We start from the raw sequence: 14,303 nt of genomic DNA, 5'->3' as shown, positions 1-14,303 counted from the left end.
ATGTACACATGACTTTGTTCCTTGAGAACAAAAACTGCCATCTCTTGAATGGGCAACTACTGGCTATTTTCACAGTTTGGGCAATACCACCTGCAGTGCATACACGGGCCTTGTCTCAGGGGTATGCAGCCACTACCAGTGGAGGTGCATACAAGACTGGTGCAAGGGAAAGGTCTCTGACTCACCCAATAGTGGATGACATCTAGGTTCTGCTATGCTCAGCAACTGACAATTGACCCTATTCCAGCCAACAAAGTAATACATCAGATGAGATTTTCCTTCCAGTTTCCACACGTGTCATATGAGGCGGGGTCTGAATGTGGTACAGCTGATAAAGGAACTTTTATCATCCCAATAAAGTGAAGAGGCCTTTAAATAGGTTCTCACAGGACAGTAAGTTCTTTACTCATTAGATGCATTAGGGGACACAGTTATGGTACAGGGGCACTCTATTGTATACGATATACCACGTGACAAACTATTTACACCTACTACATTAGCTTAACCACTACATTGCATGGTAAATATAGGTAAGTAGATGTGGAGTGAATAATAGTACATGTATACGTACCCAGTTCCATAGTGGTAGGAGGTGTAGTGAATGCCATCTTTTGGGCGTTGATAGTGTCGACCTTGGTATAGTGACATACACCCCGCGGTTATCCCAAAATGAATAGCCATCAATTAATCAGAAAAGAATTGCCACCAAGCAGCATTCTAAGTAAGAGCAATAGAGTTTAGAATGTATGTAACATGGGACAACTTAGCATAACAGGAATCTGAAAACAACAAGCCTTGGTAAAGCCAAAAGGTCTTGCCTAGTGACAATTTTTTTTAGCTCTGCTGTCCAGCATTGAGGCTAGTGTGCAGCATGGCGATTATAAAAAAACAGCATAATAATGCAGCCGCCATGTCATTCTACAGGCATGTTTATTGCATTCTACATGCATACGCACATCTAAAAATAATGGAGGTATTTATTTTTCTTCATTTACTAATCCGAGATAGACCAGAAAATAAAAAAATTAAAAAATAAGCAGGAAAGTGTTGTTTTAAATCTTAGAGCAAAAGCACACAAAAAATTAAAGGATCATCGGGTTCGGGAATGGGTGGGGGAGAAGCAATATGATGGACAGAGGAGAAACAACACAAGTGAAAGAGAGCAACAAGGTCTGTGGGGGGAGGGAGCACACAGAAGCAAGAGAGTGCAACCCAAATACAGGTTGAGGAAGAGAAGCACATGGGCGAGGGAGTAACATGGAGGGGGAGAAAGGCCTATGGGGAAATAGCTGGAAAACAGGTGCACACCGATGGAGCGCTTCAACAACAAAAAAAAAGTGGCTCCCTAAAAACAAGTTGTGGAAGCATAGAAACTCAAAATATGTCTTTTGCGTGCCCAGTTGCCACTACCTAAAAAGAAAAGGGAGAGCAAGTCACTATATAAAATAACTGCTATAGTTCTATGGGTAATGTTTTTCTCTTTTAGTGTACTGGATTTACCCTACCCTTTATAAATTCCTATCTAAGTATGACATTTCCTTTAAGCAGCAACATAAAGGCACAAAGTTCCTTTAGGTGAGGTCTAGAAGAAAAAGATATAAAACACATTGGTACTTATGTGTTGTCCATAGCTATTAATAGGTTTTTGTTAAAGAACTAATGTAATAAAAATATCTTTACGTTACAGCTACTAATTCATCATAGGTTTCACAATGCATTGTGATGAAGAATAAAAGCTTCAATAGGCTAGAGTTACATGGTTACACATTACTGAAGCAATGCTCTCACACAAGTATGGCATCAGCATTTTAGATGCTTTCATAAAAGCGAGTCTGCTCCTTAGACTGCCATACTTTCAGATGCCATGTCCAGGTTTCCTTCCTTGTCTACGTAGTAAAGAGGCCTGCTCTCATGAGAAAGGCCAAGGATAGTCAGATGGGACATAATACATTGACTGATGAAAGCATGAAGGGTGAGAACAGCATTACACTAATCTGTGCACAGTTCCTGTTACAGTGCCCCCTGTACCGCTACTGCAACTTGAAAAATGCTGCACCAGAAACAACAGTGTGACGCTGGCGTGGAGGATGCCGCCATTTACCCAGAATCCTGTTGAAGGCTTTATCCTCGAACTTGATGACGGAAATGGAGGCCAATTTAGAGTAAGAACTGCATGCCATTGTTGTTAAATTTTTGTTTCCATATAATGTCTTTGAAACGTAGGTGAAATAAGGAGGTACACAGAGCAAACAATGACTAAATGTTTATTCATCTCAGCCACAAACTGCAACTGCCACAACAGTCTTCTTATAGAACTCTCACAGCTTCAGTCATAGAGTTCCAGAATGCAGGTGACAAGCCCACCATGGACGCAACACCTCTTTCTTTTTTACAACAAGCGATGTGAACAAAACACTATGATAAAGACCTTAATAAATATAGACAAAGTCAAACTGAGTAATCCTTTAAGAGGGTGGTTGTTTGACCCTCATTGCGTCACCCTGTGCAGTAGTCACCTGATTAGGGGAAACTTTGCCTACACCACTTGTCTGACCATGTGCAGAGGTGTCAGACTCAAAATCAACACCTGCATCAGGACAAATCCCATGCTCCTCAAGTGCTAATCCAGCTTGTTCCTTGGAAACACAACGAAGATTCCATATATAACCATCACTGAGAGCATTGCTGAAAAATCTATACCACTTTTTTAAGGTTGGTGAATTTAGACATGTTTTCTTCATCAGACTTTTCCACATGTTTTCTACAATCAAATAGCGCTTCCAGCTGTCCATCATACTATTTTCCTTTAAACTTCACTTTTCTTAAACAAAAACATACACCAGCCTTTATTCAAAGCCATCTATCAATACACCAGCTTTGAACGACGTTTCCTTTCATGAAACAGCTTAAGAGGCATTTTACTTGTGGTGGAATGGGTAGCTAACCCATTTGTAACAAGGCAGTCTTGAAGTATTTTCTTTCATTTGCCACCATTCGAGCTACCAAATTGATTGCCTTCTTTAATGGTTCTATTGGAGTGCTCTATCATGCCATTTGTTTCAGGATGTTACAAAGAGCATTTTTTATGGGAAATACCACAATCGCTCTGGAAGACCTCAACTTATTTTGGACACATCCTAGTCCCACTATCTGTCAAAATGAATAGAGAAAATTCCCCTGATTGAAACAAACCTTGCAAGATCGCTATCACAAATTTAGACGATATGTCTGACACACACTGTACTTCTGGCCATCTAGAAAAGAAAACGACATCCATCAACAAACATGATGTGGCCGTCTCATCTTTCAAAGGGCCCAATTTGTGTACCTGAAGCACCTCCCATGGCCCCTTAGGTAACTCCCTGCATACTGTGTGTGGCAAACAAGTGTTCCGTACTTTATCAATGTTGTAACATTCAACACACTGTCAAATTCTCCTTTCGTCTTCCACCTCCTTCCAGTGCACCAGTAGTCATCACGTGAATGTACTTTAGTCTTAACTGTACCCAGGTGCCCCTCATGATTGATGTCAACAATATGCTTCCTTAATTCCTGTGGGTCATGGATGTTCTTGAACAACAAATCATTGCAAACAGATAACTCATCTTTCGCCTCAAAATAAGTACACAGCTCTTGGTGCAACTTGTGAATTTCTAGCCAAACACTCCACAACAGAACACTCCACTAGAACTAGATCATGGATGATGCCTTCTTTCCACTCCTGTTTAGTGACTGCTCCTTGAGTATCAACACACACATTCTCACTACTCCAAACCTCACTGTCATGATCGTCCAGTACACTTTTCTGCATTTGCATCTTGACTAGTGTTGATAAACAATTGGCAATACAAATAGTAGGACCTGCAATGTATTCAACACTGAAGATATGCTCTTGAAGCTCAACAACCCACTACTGTATGCATACAGAGACAGAATCCAGACCTTTTTTGGTGAGTATTTCTTTAATAGCTTAATGATCTGACCGTAAAGTAAATACACTACATCACAAAAATGTGTACCTTTTTTTGATGGCCCAACTCAAAACCATGGTCTCTTCCCTGATAGTAGAGTAATTAAACTCCACTCATTCATTCAGGCACACATAATAAAACATTATTTTCCTCTATTTACTTTATTTATTTATTTATTTACTTTATTTAATTATTTATGGCACCCAAACCCTTGCAACTTGCATCAGTACTCACAATAGTTTCCCTTCCAGGAACAAACACTTGAAGACTTGGAGAACCCTTTTTTAGTTTCTAAAACTCTAACTTACATTCCTCATTCCACATGAACTCTACACCTTTTTAGTTAAACTTCTCAGAGCAAAAGACTTGCTAAAAATGTTGAACTTTAACCTAACATAAAATGTGAACATTGCCAAAAGGAAAATTATTTTTGCAGGAAGGTGCTTCTAGCTCACAAATGGAGTCATCATCAAACAGACTTTATTCGACTTTCAACAAGTCATAAAAGTATCAATAAAACACATCTATATATATGAACACAATAAATAGATAAAATAATAAAAAATTTAAAAAAAATAAAAAAAAATTAAAATACACATCATTAGTTTGTCCGTATACAAATATTTAGATAACCTTATTGAAATTTAGACCTATACACCCATGGACTTCCTTGCGGTTAATACTAAGCATAAGAAGTTTGCCAGAATTCCACACATTTCGATGGAAGATAAAACCTGTAAGCTAAGATACGCATCACGACACTGACGCAAATTTATCGATCTTAAAAATGGCAATAAAAAACGTTTTCTCTGCTTTGCGTAAAATTTACAAAAGAGGACCACGTGCGTCATAGATTGGGATGCCTTTGCATCACAGGGTCATACTCTTAAGGCTGTGCTCCAGTCATTCATAGTCGGGAAAGTTACAAGACGGTGGAAAGTATCTAATCGTAGTCTTGTAAGGACAAAACGATGTCGAGAAATTGTCACATTTGCTAAGCAAGGCTGCATGCCTTCCGTGGATAAAATTAGTTGGTTGGACATGACACTGGACTTTCTCGATTCAGCTTCCCATTGTTGATCTTCCAGGTACCTCAATGTCAAGGCCCTCAGTTCTTTCCTGGATATTTTCCTCAATAATTCTGGGTTTGTATAATAGTCTTTACAACCCATGTTTCCAAAAAAGAGCATAATATATTTCAACCAGGGAACTCTTAACGAGTGAGTTAGCCTCATACAATCGGATAATATGGCCTTGTTTAGTCCAGTGTACTCCGAGGTCCACACTTTGTGCCATAGTAATACTGGCTGTATCTTTATCAGGTCAGCTACAAAAGGAACCCCTAGTTCCACGTGGCTAATGTATGACGATGTACCGTTTGGTACCATTAAAAAGTATCTGAGAAAATCATTCTCCACCGTCTGAATCGGATTACAATTAGTGTACCCCAAATACCAGAACCATACAAGGCAGCCGGAATGCACTTAGCTTTGTAGATTTTTACCATATTCAGCAGGGTAATGCCCCATAGCCTTTTAGAAAAAATCTTCAGAGCCGCCGTTGTTTTAATAATCTGGTCTTTTTTAGTTTTCACACAATGTGCCCAGGAAACCTGTTTATCAAACATTATGCCCAGATATGAAAAGGTACGAGCTATCTCCACTTTGTCCTTGTGGATGGTAATATTGTAGATCTTACCCGATTGCCTACCGCAATTCATTACAAAAGTCTTGGACCAGTTGACTGTAAGACCCAGATCTGTCATAAAGGTTATGCAAGTGGTCAAGAGTTTTTGGAGGGCTAATGGTGTCCTAGCCATAAGTACTGCATCATCTGCATAGAGCAGTACGGGGACAGGACGGTTGCCTATTTGGGGAAGGTCTTTACATTTGCTTATCAGATCACATTCTAAGTTGTTTATGTAGAATGAGAACAGGAGTGGAGCAAGAACGCAGCCTTGGCGCACCCCTCTATGTATGCCAAAAGGCCTAGTGCATTCCCCTCTTGTCCCGTACCTTACTCTTGCTTTGCATCCTGTATACATGTCCCGTATGAACTGAATTATTGTTAATTCAACCCCCATACTATTTAAAATGTCCCATAACTTCTCATGTAGCACACAGTCAAATGCTAAAGATAGATCTATGAAGGCCAGGTACAAGTTACCCTCTCTGATCTTTGTGTACTTCCCCAGTAGGAGGCTTAAATTCAGGCCCTGTTCCACTGTGCCTATTCCTGCACGGAAGCCATACTGCACTGGGGATAAGATATAATTTCCTTCCACCCATGTTTGAAGTCTATTTAAAATTATTCTCCTGCTATTTTAGCTGTTGTGTCAAGCAGGGTGATTGGCCTGTAACAAGCTGGGTTGAGACGATTACTTTTCTTGTATATAGGGATGATGATGGAATCTCGCCACGTCGATTGAGGGCCTTGTGTACAAAAGGCCCTCAATACCTGAGTCATTAGAGTGCCCCAAAGGTGCGTGTTTGCTTTGTATAAATCTATTGGGACGCCATTGGGGCCTGGCGCTTTCCCCGCTTTGCTTATATTTATGGCTTCCACCACCTCCTCTAAGCTAAACTGGGGTATTACAGCCGAGCGTGGGCCTTCCTGAGCGTCTGGGACCTTTAAAAAGACCTCAGAGTCTATGTCAGTAGGTTGGCGGTATATCTTAGAGAAGTATACAATCCGCGGCACGCGCACAGAAAGGCGGGGGAAGGAGGCGGCAACCCTCGTTTTGGGCAGGAGCCCTTTAAACTTGCTTCAGCGCTCCCGCCTCGCGGGACGCGCACAGAAAGGCGGGGGAAGGAGGCGGCAACCCTCGGCAACCCTCGTTTTGGGCAGGAGCCCTTTAAACTTGCTTCAGCGCTCCTGCCTCGCGGGACGCGCACAGAAAGGCGGGGAAGGAGGCGGCAACCCCTGGCAACCCTCGTTTTGGGCAGGAGCCCTTTAAACTTGCTTCAGCGCTCTCGCCTCGCGGGACGCGCACAGAAAGGCGGGGGAAGGAGGCGGCAACCCTCGTTTTGGGCAGGAGCCCTTTAAACTTGCTTCAGCGCTCCCGCCTCGCGGGACGCGCACAGAAAGGCGCGGGAAGGAGGCGGCAACCCCCGGCAACCCTCGTTTTTGGCAGGAGCCCTTTAAACTTGCTTCAGCGCTCCCGCCTCGCGGGACGCGCACAGAAAGGCGGGGGAAGGAGGCGGCAACCCCCGGCAACCCTCATTTTGGGCAGGAGCCCTTTAAACTTGCTTCAGCGCTCCCGCCTCGCGGGACACGCGCGGGCGGCGCCCAGGCCAAGGGCGGGCCCGTCCTGCGCCCGTCAGCGACCGGAGGAGGCCGGGCTGGGCCATACCATTTTCATCCTGACTTCCGAGGTTGGTGACCAGCGGACGAACATACTTTAGCCACCCGGATACTTTCCCAATATAGGTGAGCAGTACTTTAGGCACTCCTGGCGTTTCAGCTTTTCTTAATAAAGCCCCAGTAGAGCAAAAACAGGGTGGGAACAGGAGAGGAAGAGCACCTACGGAAATAGACTGTCAAACTTTGGGGCTGGACTTAAGTGTCTTATTAAAGCGAGATGGGTAGACGGAAGGGGGGGATGCCTTTGGAAAAAGCCGGCAACAACAAGACTCTAGATGGTTTCCTCCAAAAAGCGGTAGGGGCATTAGAAAAAGAAATTGAATTGGTGGAGCGCCGTCTGACTGCCCCCCCACCAACGGAGGCTCCATCGAAAACTCCACCACAACATTTTCACCCACCCGCTTTTCAGCCTGCCCCGGCAACTCCACCTCCAGCTAACCAAACTACCCGAATGTCTGTTGCAGAGCCCCTGGACAAGGTTATATATCCTCCAGAAATTACACAGCCTATGCCAGATAGGCCTGCACCCTCCCCAGAGCATAGGTCAAAGGGCAAAAGGAAACGAGGGGAGGTAAACTTAAAGAATAAACGGGCCCGTGTTTTGAACTCTCACAATCATGCCGTGCCTACTCGGACCAAGGACTGTACACCTGCCCAAGCTACTAATAATGGCAGCCTAGACATAGCCTTCAAATTAGATTTTATAAAAGACGAGCTCTCCAAAAAACTATACCCTATAACAACTCACCTATCAGCTATTGAGGAGAAACTTGACGCTCTCATTAAACTTAATCAGCCAACTATCTCCTTCGCCATAGATTTACAATATTCGCAACAACATTTTCCCCCATGCCCTCCAGTCAACAGTGCCAGTAGCCTTCCTCTATCATCAAGCACGGTCCACAATTTTCAATCACTTTGCCCTGATTCTTCGCATCAACCAGTGAAGGCTTCTACTGCTAGACTGGCCAATCCCCCTAAAACTTGGCACTTAAAGAGTGATCCCCTCTTCCCAAGGCGGACTGATGAAATTGCTTCTTCCATGAATACGGGCACAAAACTGCACAAGGATCATACCCTCCCTTCAGCAGACCGGATGCATAGGGATTTAGGAACCAATATGAGAACTTTACACCTACCACCGGAAGCTTGCCCTTATGTGCTTGTTATCACGAATGTTCCTAAGCTTAAGGCTAATATTTCCGAATCATTTACAGAACTGAAAAATAAGGTTATCCACTGGCTACATAGATACGCTAGATTTGCTTTTTATATGATACCCTCAATATTAATGGTGAGGAGGGTGGGTTGGGTGGGTCCACTCAAAAACCCCGGTACAGGGGACTGTAGTGTTATTAACTTCGATGCGCCTTCCCTTGTCCAACAGCTTTCCTTGAATGTGTATCATTCTAACCCTCTAGGGGGAGTAACCTCACTTTGTAGGCTCCAGGCTTTCTACCCTCACAAAGCTGTACCAGCTACTAAGGGGGTAACAATGTCACCCAGAGGTCCCACTAGGGTACAGATGCAGCCTAACTCTCAGCTGAGACGCAGCCCTTTCTCGCTCTCGCTTTCTGAAATTGATTGACTAAAAGCCAGCACTGAGTACAGTTCATTTCAGCCTCAAGGTTCAAATAATTGGGATAAAGAGTACCCTATAGTCAGAAATATTGAAACTCACGAAATAGGGCAAGGCAATCCTGAGGTCGAACAAACCCCTACTGCAGACACCAGAGACCCTACGCCAATTTCCGCACTTGCTCAGCCAGATCTTTCTAAGATGGAAATTAGTATCTGGCTCTCCTCCTGTGGCCAGAGCTCTGAAATCTGTATTGGGGGTGCAAATAAGGAGCGCAAGGTGATTGAGACCAATTTAGCCACAGATTTATTAGACCCCAGTAAACTTGGATTTTCACCACCATCTCAGACACTCGAACTGCACATGCCACCCCCAGATCTAGACGGGACAAGAAATATTTTGGGCAATACTGCAGTGGGAAATCCAAACGTGGCTGGTATAGATATGATTGAAAAGGGTATAAAACTTCCCCACGGTACTCCATTTGCAAGAGAGAACCCTGTGGCTGAAGCTCCCCAAGACCAAACAGATGGCCTAGATACCATCCTTAGTTGGAATATTGCAGGGTTGGAGAATAAAATGAACAACCCTGAATGGGGCAAATTCATAGACGAACATAAAATATGTCTTTTCCAAGAAACATGGGCACTGGAGCCCAAATACAGAATTGGTTACAAAAGTTACTGGGTCCCAGCAACTAAGGTGAATTCAGGGAGACCCTCAGGTGGGTTGCTTATATGGCTTAGCTGTTCCTTTAAATGTCGGATTGAAACAATTGACTTGGGCTGCCCTGATTTAATGGGTTTATCAATACCATCCCTCAGTGAGAAACCACTTTTAATAATCAATATTTATAACAGGAGCCTGGGTAGCAAATATGAGTCCGACACATTGACTATTTTGGACAGCTTTCTTTCTTGTAAATCACCTTCCCACTTTATTCTTATTGCTGGAGATTTTAATGTCACTTTTGAACCCTACTTGCTGGCCCAGGAACTATACAAAGATGAAGACGCCTACTGGGGTATCCCTCAACTGGTATCAAGCAAAAGACCAAAAATAAATAGATTAACACATCAGGTTGTTGATATTACACTGGCACATGGCCTGCGGGCCTGACATTCCCGCTCGGACCCTAATCTTCACCCTACATTTAGGCGCGGGACACAGAAGAGCCAGATAGACTATATTTTGCTTGACATCCGCCTGTGGGGCTATATGGTTGACATGAACATTGTAGAACATGAGGAAAGTGACCATGAACCGTTGATTTTATTTCTTAGGAACCTACTACCCCTACTTGAAGTCTCCTGTTCCAAGACCCACGAACAACAGTTCGCACTGACCAACAATAGACGAAATGTTAGATGGGAATCCCTGAGCACCGACACAGCCACCTTGGCATCTGTGTACAGGCAGTTGGCTGATCACATGGATCGTATATCTCAGCCTTTAGAAGATAGTGGTGGGCTTATAGCAGCCCACACACAATTTTTTAATTCTTTAAAAAATCTTTTTACTAAAGAGTCTGCAAAAGAAGTTAAAAAGAAGTGCAACGCAAGGTGGTTCAACGCCGCATGCAGGGAAGCACAGCACAAACTGCTGAGAGCTTTAAGAGGAGGCCAGTCAGACCATATAAGGGAAGCCAGGAAAGATTATAAACAGGAACAAAGTAGAGCCCGAAGGAGATGGGATGAATCTAGATGGGTTTCCCTCCTGGAGTCTGCTAAAATAAATGACACCTCGAAATTTTGGAAATTGGTGGCTGATGCCAGTGAAGAACCTAATTGTTCGCCTGGTGCCTCAATACTCCCTGTAGAGTGGACCGATCACTTTTCCCGATTATATTCTGGGATCACTGATGTTACTACCAGGGAATTGACCCATACCATGATTACTGAGACCCCCAAAATTGAATTTACCCTGGCAGAAACCAAGGCTGCGATCGCTTCACTGAAATGGGGAAAGGCCCCCGGCCTTGATAAAATACCAGGCGATTTATACAAGACAAACCCAGATATATGGGCCCCATATCTGAACCTCATTTCCAATGCGGTAACTGCAGGAGCACCTGTCCCGAGCTCCTGGATGGGAGCAGAGATAGTTCCCATCTTTAAGAAAGGTAATCCCTCTAACCCTGTTAACTACCGCCCAATCTCCTTACTCGACAACTTCCAAAAACTTTTTGCAAAGCAAATTTTGTCCCGTCTAGAAGAATGGATTCTGGAAACCAATGCCATTTCTGATTTGCAAGCAGGGTTTAGGCCAGCAGTTAGTACCATAGATCAGGTGCTAAGATTTTTAACAATAAAATGGAAGACTGTGGAAGTAGGAGGGGGCAACCTTTTTGTAGTTTTTATTGATCTTAGAGCCGCGTTTGATTTGGTCCCCAGAAACCAGTTATGGCTGACACTAGCCAACATGGGTGTCCCACACGGCCTCTTGAAACTTATCACCCGACTACACGAGAATACTTATGCACAAATCAGGAGCGGTAAGGATGGTGATCTAACAGAAGCAGTGGCTATTGAGAGGGGAGTCAGACAGGGGTGCGTTTTGGCCCCCACCCTTTTTCTTCTATACATAAACAATTGTATTAAGTATTTAGCAAATTGCACTAATGATTCCCCAAAGCTGGCCGGGACCAAAGTTCCATGCCTACTTTATGCAGATGACACTATCCTCCTGTCTAAATCATCCATGGGAATTCAGAATCTGGTTAACCAGTTCGGTGTATTCTGCAGAGATTACGGGTTAGACATAAATGTTAAGAAAACCAAACTCATGATATACAGTGCCCCGAACAAGAAGCTTAGAGCAAATATAAAGATGGATTCAATTCATCTGGAGAGGGTAATAGAATACGATTACCTGGGCATCAGACTATCTGATAAGGGCAGCTGGGATGCAGCTATAAGGAAAGGGGCACTAACAATCAGCCAAAGATGTGGAGTGATAGGACGTAAGGCTTGCACTGCAACAAGTCCCCCTCTGACCCTTATCTCTGAAATTTACATAGCCCAAATCCGTGCCGCGGCCCTATATGGAGCGGAACTTTGGGGATCTCACAGACAACTGGATACACTTCAAATCAAAGAAAATAATTTCCTTAGACACATATCCAGACTAGGGAAGGGCACGCCGATGCTCCCCCTAAGACTGGACCTGGGTCTAAATAGTATTAAAGATACAGCATACTTAAGACCACTTCTGTACTGGGTCAGACTATGGAAAACGGATGAATTCGAACCCTTCAGGTCAGCAGTTAAAGAACTATTGCCACCTTGCTATGGATGGGAAAAAGTACGGTGGCTAAGGGAGATGAAAGCGGCTTGGGTCAAACTGAATTTATCCCATTATTGGGAGAATCCCGAGATGATTCCTGGTAACGCTAAACGCCTGACCAAAGACCTTTATTGGGAAAAAATCCATGAGGAATCTCTCGGCTTAATTGGGTTAGGCCGGCTGACAGCAGAGTTTATGCTGGTCAAGCACGAACCTCTGCCTGAAAGCTTCCTGGATCTCCCTATACCAGCCCGTGCTCGCTCTTTACTACTTCAGTTCAGATATGGAACATTGGCAGTCAACAGCTTCACAGCTTGCTGGTCAACCAATAGTTCTTTATCTGACAAATGCATAAACTGCCATCTATGCAAGGAAACTTCTGAGCATGTCCTATTTTTCTGTCCTCTGTACAAAAGCCCTCAAGGGAAGTGGATTATCCCTCTGTGCAAAACACTGTTAACACAAAACCGAAACAGTGTATATAGAATATGCAAATATGACACTTCCATGCTGATAGTGAGTTCTGTTTCTAAATATTTGGCAGCAGCATGGAAAATCCGCAGTAGGATCATTACAGATCTTAATCCACCGGTTGAAGAACGGTCTAGAAGTTAGCGAACTAGCACCCTGTTATATTAGTCTGGGATTTTAAATAAAACTATTAGTGCGACCTATCGAGGATATAAGACTGTATCCCCGAGCATGTTGTCTAGTGGGTTACCCCAATTGAAGTGACTTATAGCTCCCCAGCATATATAATTGTATAAATGGCAAGATGCAATTTATTTGACCAACTTATTTAAGAGAACTGACTAACTTAGGGCTCCACTTTCCACTGGTTGACTTCTAACTTTTGCTAATAGGAGCTATTGTATGTAGTTTTTATGTCTTATTTTATATATAAACCTGTTTTAGAATGGTTTTTATGCTTTTAACAATTGATCAGTATTATTTTAGCATTTAGCGTCTTGCACAGGGTAAGATTCAGAGACTATTTTGAGAGTCTTGTCTTAATTATTTATGAAAAAAAATTATGTAGTTTTACGAACCCTTTTTTTTTTTTTATATATAAGCGGTGTATTAATTGCTAATGTCTTTTTTCTATTTTTCTACTATGCGATGGTTTATGGCTTCTATCCTTTTGTATGTATGATCACTTTTAACTTCTCAAATGGTCCAAATCTGGACCGAATAAACTATTGATTGATTGATTGAAGTATCCAATCCAATTTTCTTCCGGAATTGCATTATCCATTCTGGGGATATCTCTATTCCCTAACACAGGAGTATTTATTATTTTCCAGAAGAGGATGTTATTCTTTGCAAGACTAGCTTTATGTAGATTTTCCCACGTTTACTCTCAGTGTGTGTTTCCTCCTTTTTATAGCTGTCTTGTATGCCTGTCTACACATGCGTATTTCAGTCGGGCATCTTGTTGGGGCACTTAAAGCTTTTTTTCAACTCAGGTGTGCTTTTGTGCAATCATGGTCAAACCAGCCGCTTTTCCTTTTTTTTCCTCCCTTTCCCTGCCTAATGGTAAGAAATTCCTTCACTCCTTGAGTTGTCTGAGAAAAGGCACTTAAACAAATCGAGTCAACCAATGCTATTCTTGGTTCACCCTCATCTCAGAGACAGTATCACCCAAATAAGAAATTCCTAAACTTCCAGATTTTGTACTCTTAAGAGTCAGGCCAGATTCCTCTAGTTTTCATAAGTTTTTGTGCATTGTCATATTGTGTTCCTCTCAGGTACTTGTGTAAATCTGAATGTTGCCTTGAAAACATGCAGTAACAAGCATATTCTCCATCACTCACCAGTCCACAGGGCATCCTAATGAATTTATATGATCACATTGGCACAATGAAAGAGGTAAGATCTTTGGAGCTTTCCTGCAACTTCATGTGGTGAAACACTGAGGCCAGATCACGTGGTGTTAAATACTTTGTACCAGCCACAATAGACAACATTCCCAGTAAATTGGTAACTAGAAATTTGTCAGGCACAACATCTATATTAAAACCTACAAGGTTGACACGTGGGCTTATCTGGCCACTAGACTTGCACGTTACAACCACTAGAGCAAACCACTCAGTATCTTCAACAAA

General features: G+C 42.9%; 1 protein-coding gene across 2 annotated transcripts in view; it reads left to right on the top strand.

The window, feature by feature from the left end:
- The window catches only part of TRIM67 (tripartite motif containing 67), a 417,173-nt gene that overhangs the window by 305,448 nt on the left and 97,422 nt on the right, over positions 1-14,303 (top strand). Inside the window, exon 6 of one of the 2 annotated variants that reach the window (XM_069235025.1) lies at positions 2,005-2,162. In XM_069235025.1, coding sequence (XP_069091126.1) covers positions 2,005-2,162 — 158 coding nt within the window. The remainder of the gene's footprint in view (positions 1-2,004; positions 2,163-14,303) is intronic. The other variant, XM_069235026.1, reaches the window with a different exon arrangement.

The sequence above is a fragment of the Pleurodeles waltl genome, chromosome 5 (genome assembly GCF_031143425.1).
Source record: "Pleurodeles waltl isolate 20211129_DDA chromosome 5, aPleWal1.hap1.20221129, whole genome shotgun sequence".
Classification (NCBI taxonomy): domain Eukaryota; kingdom Metazoa; phylum Chordata; class Amphibia; order Caudata; family Salamandridae; genus Pleurodeles; species Pleurodeles waltl.
The sequence above is the reverse complement of the archived record's forward strand: the minus strand, read 5'-3'. Positions and strand labels throughout refer to the sequence as shown.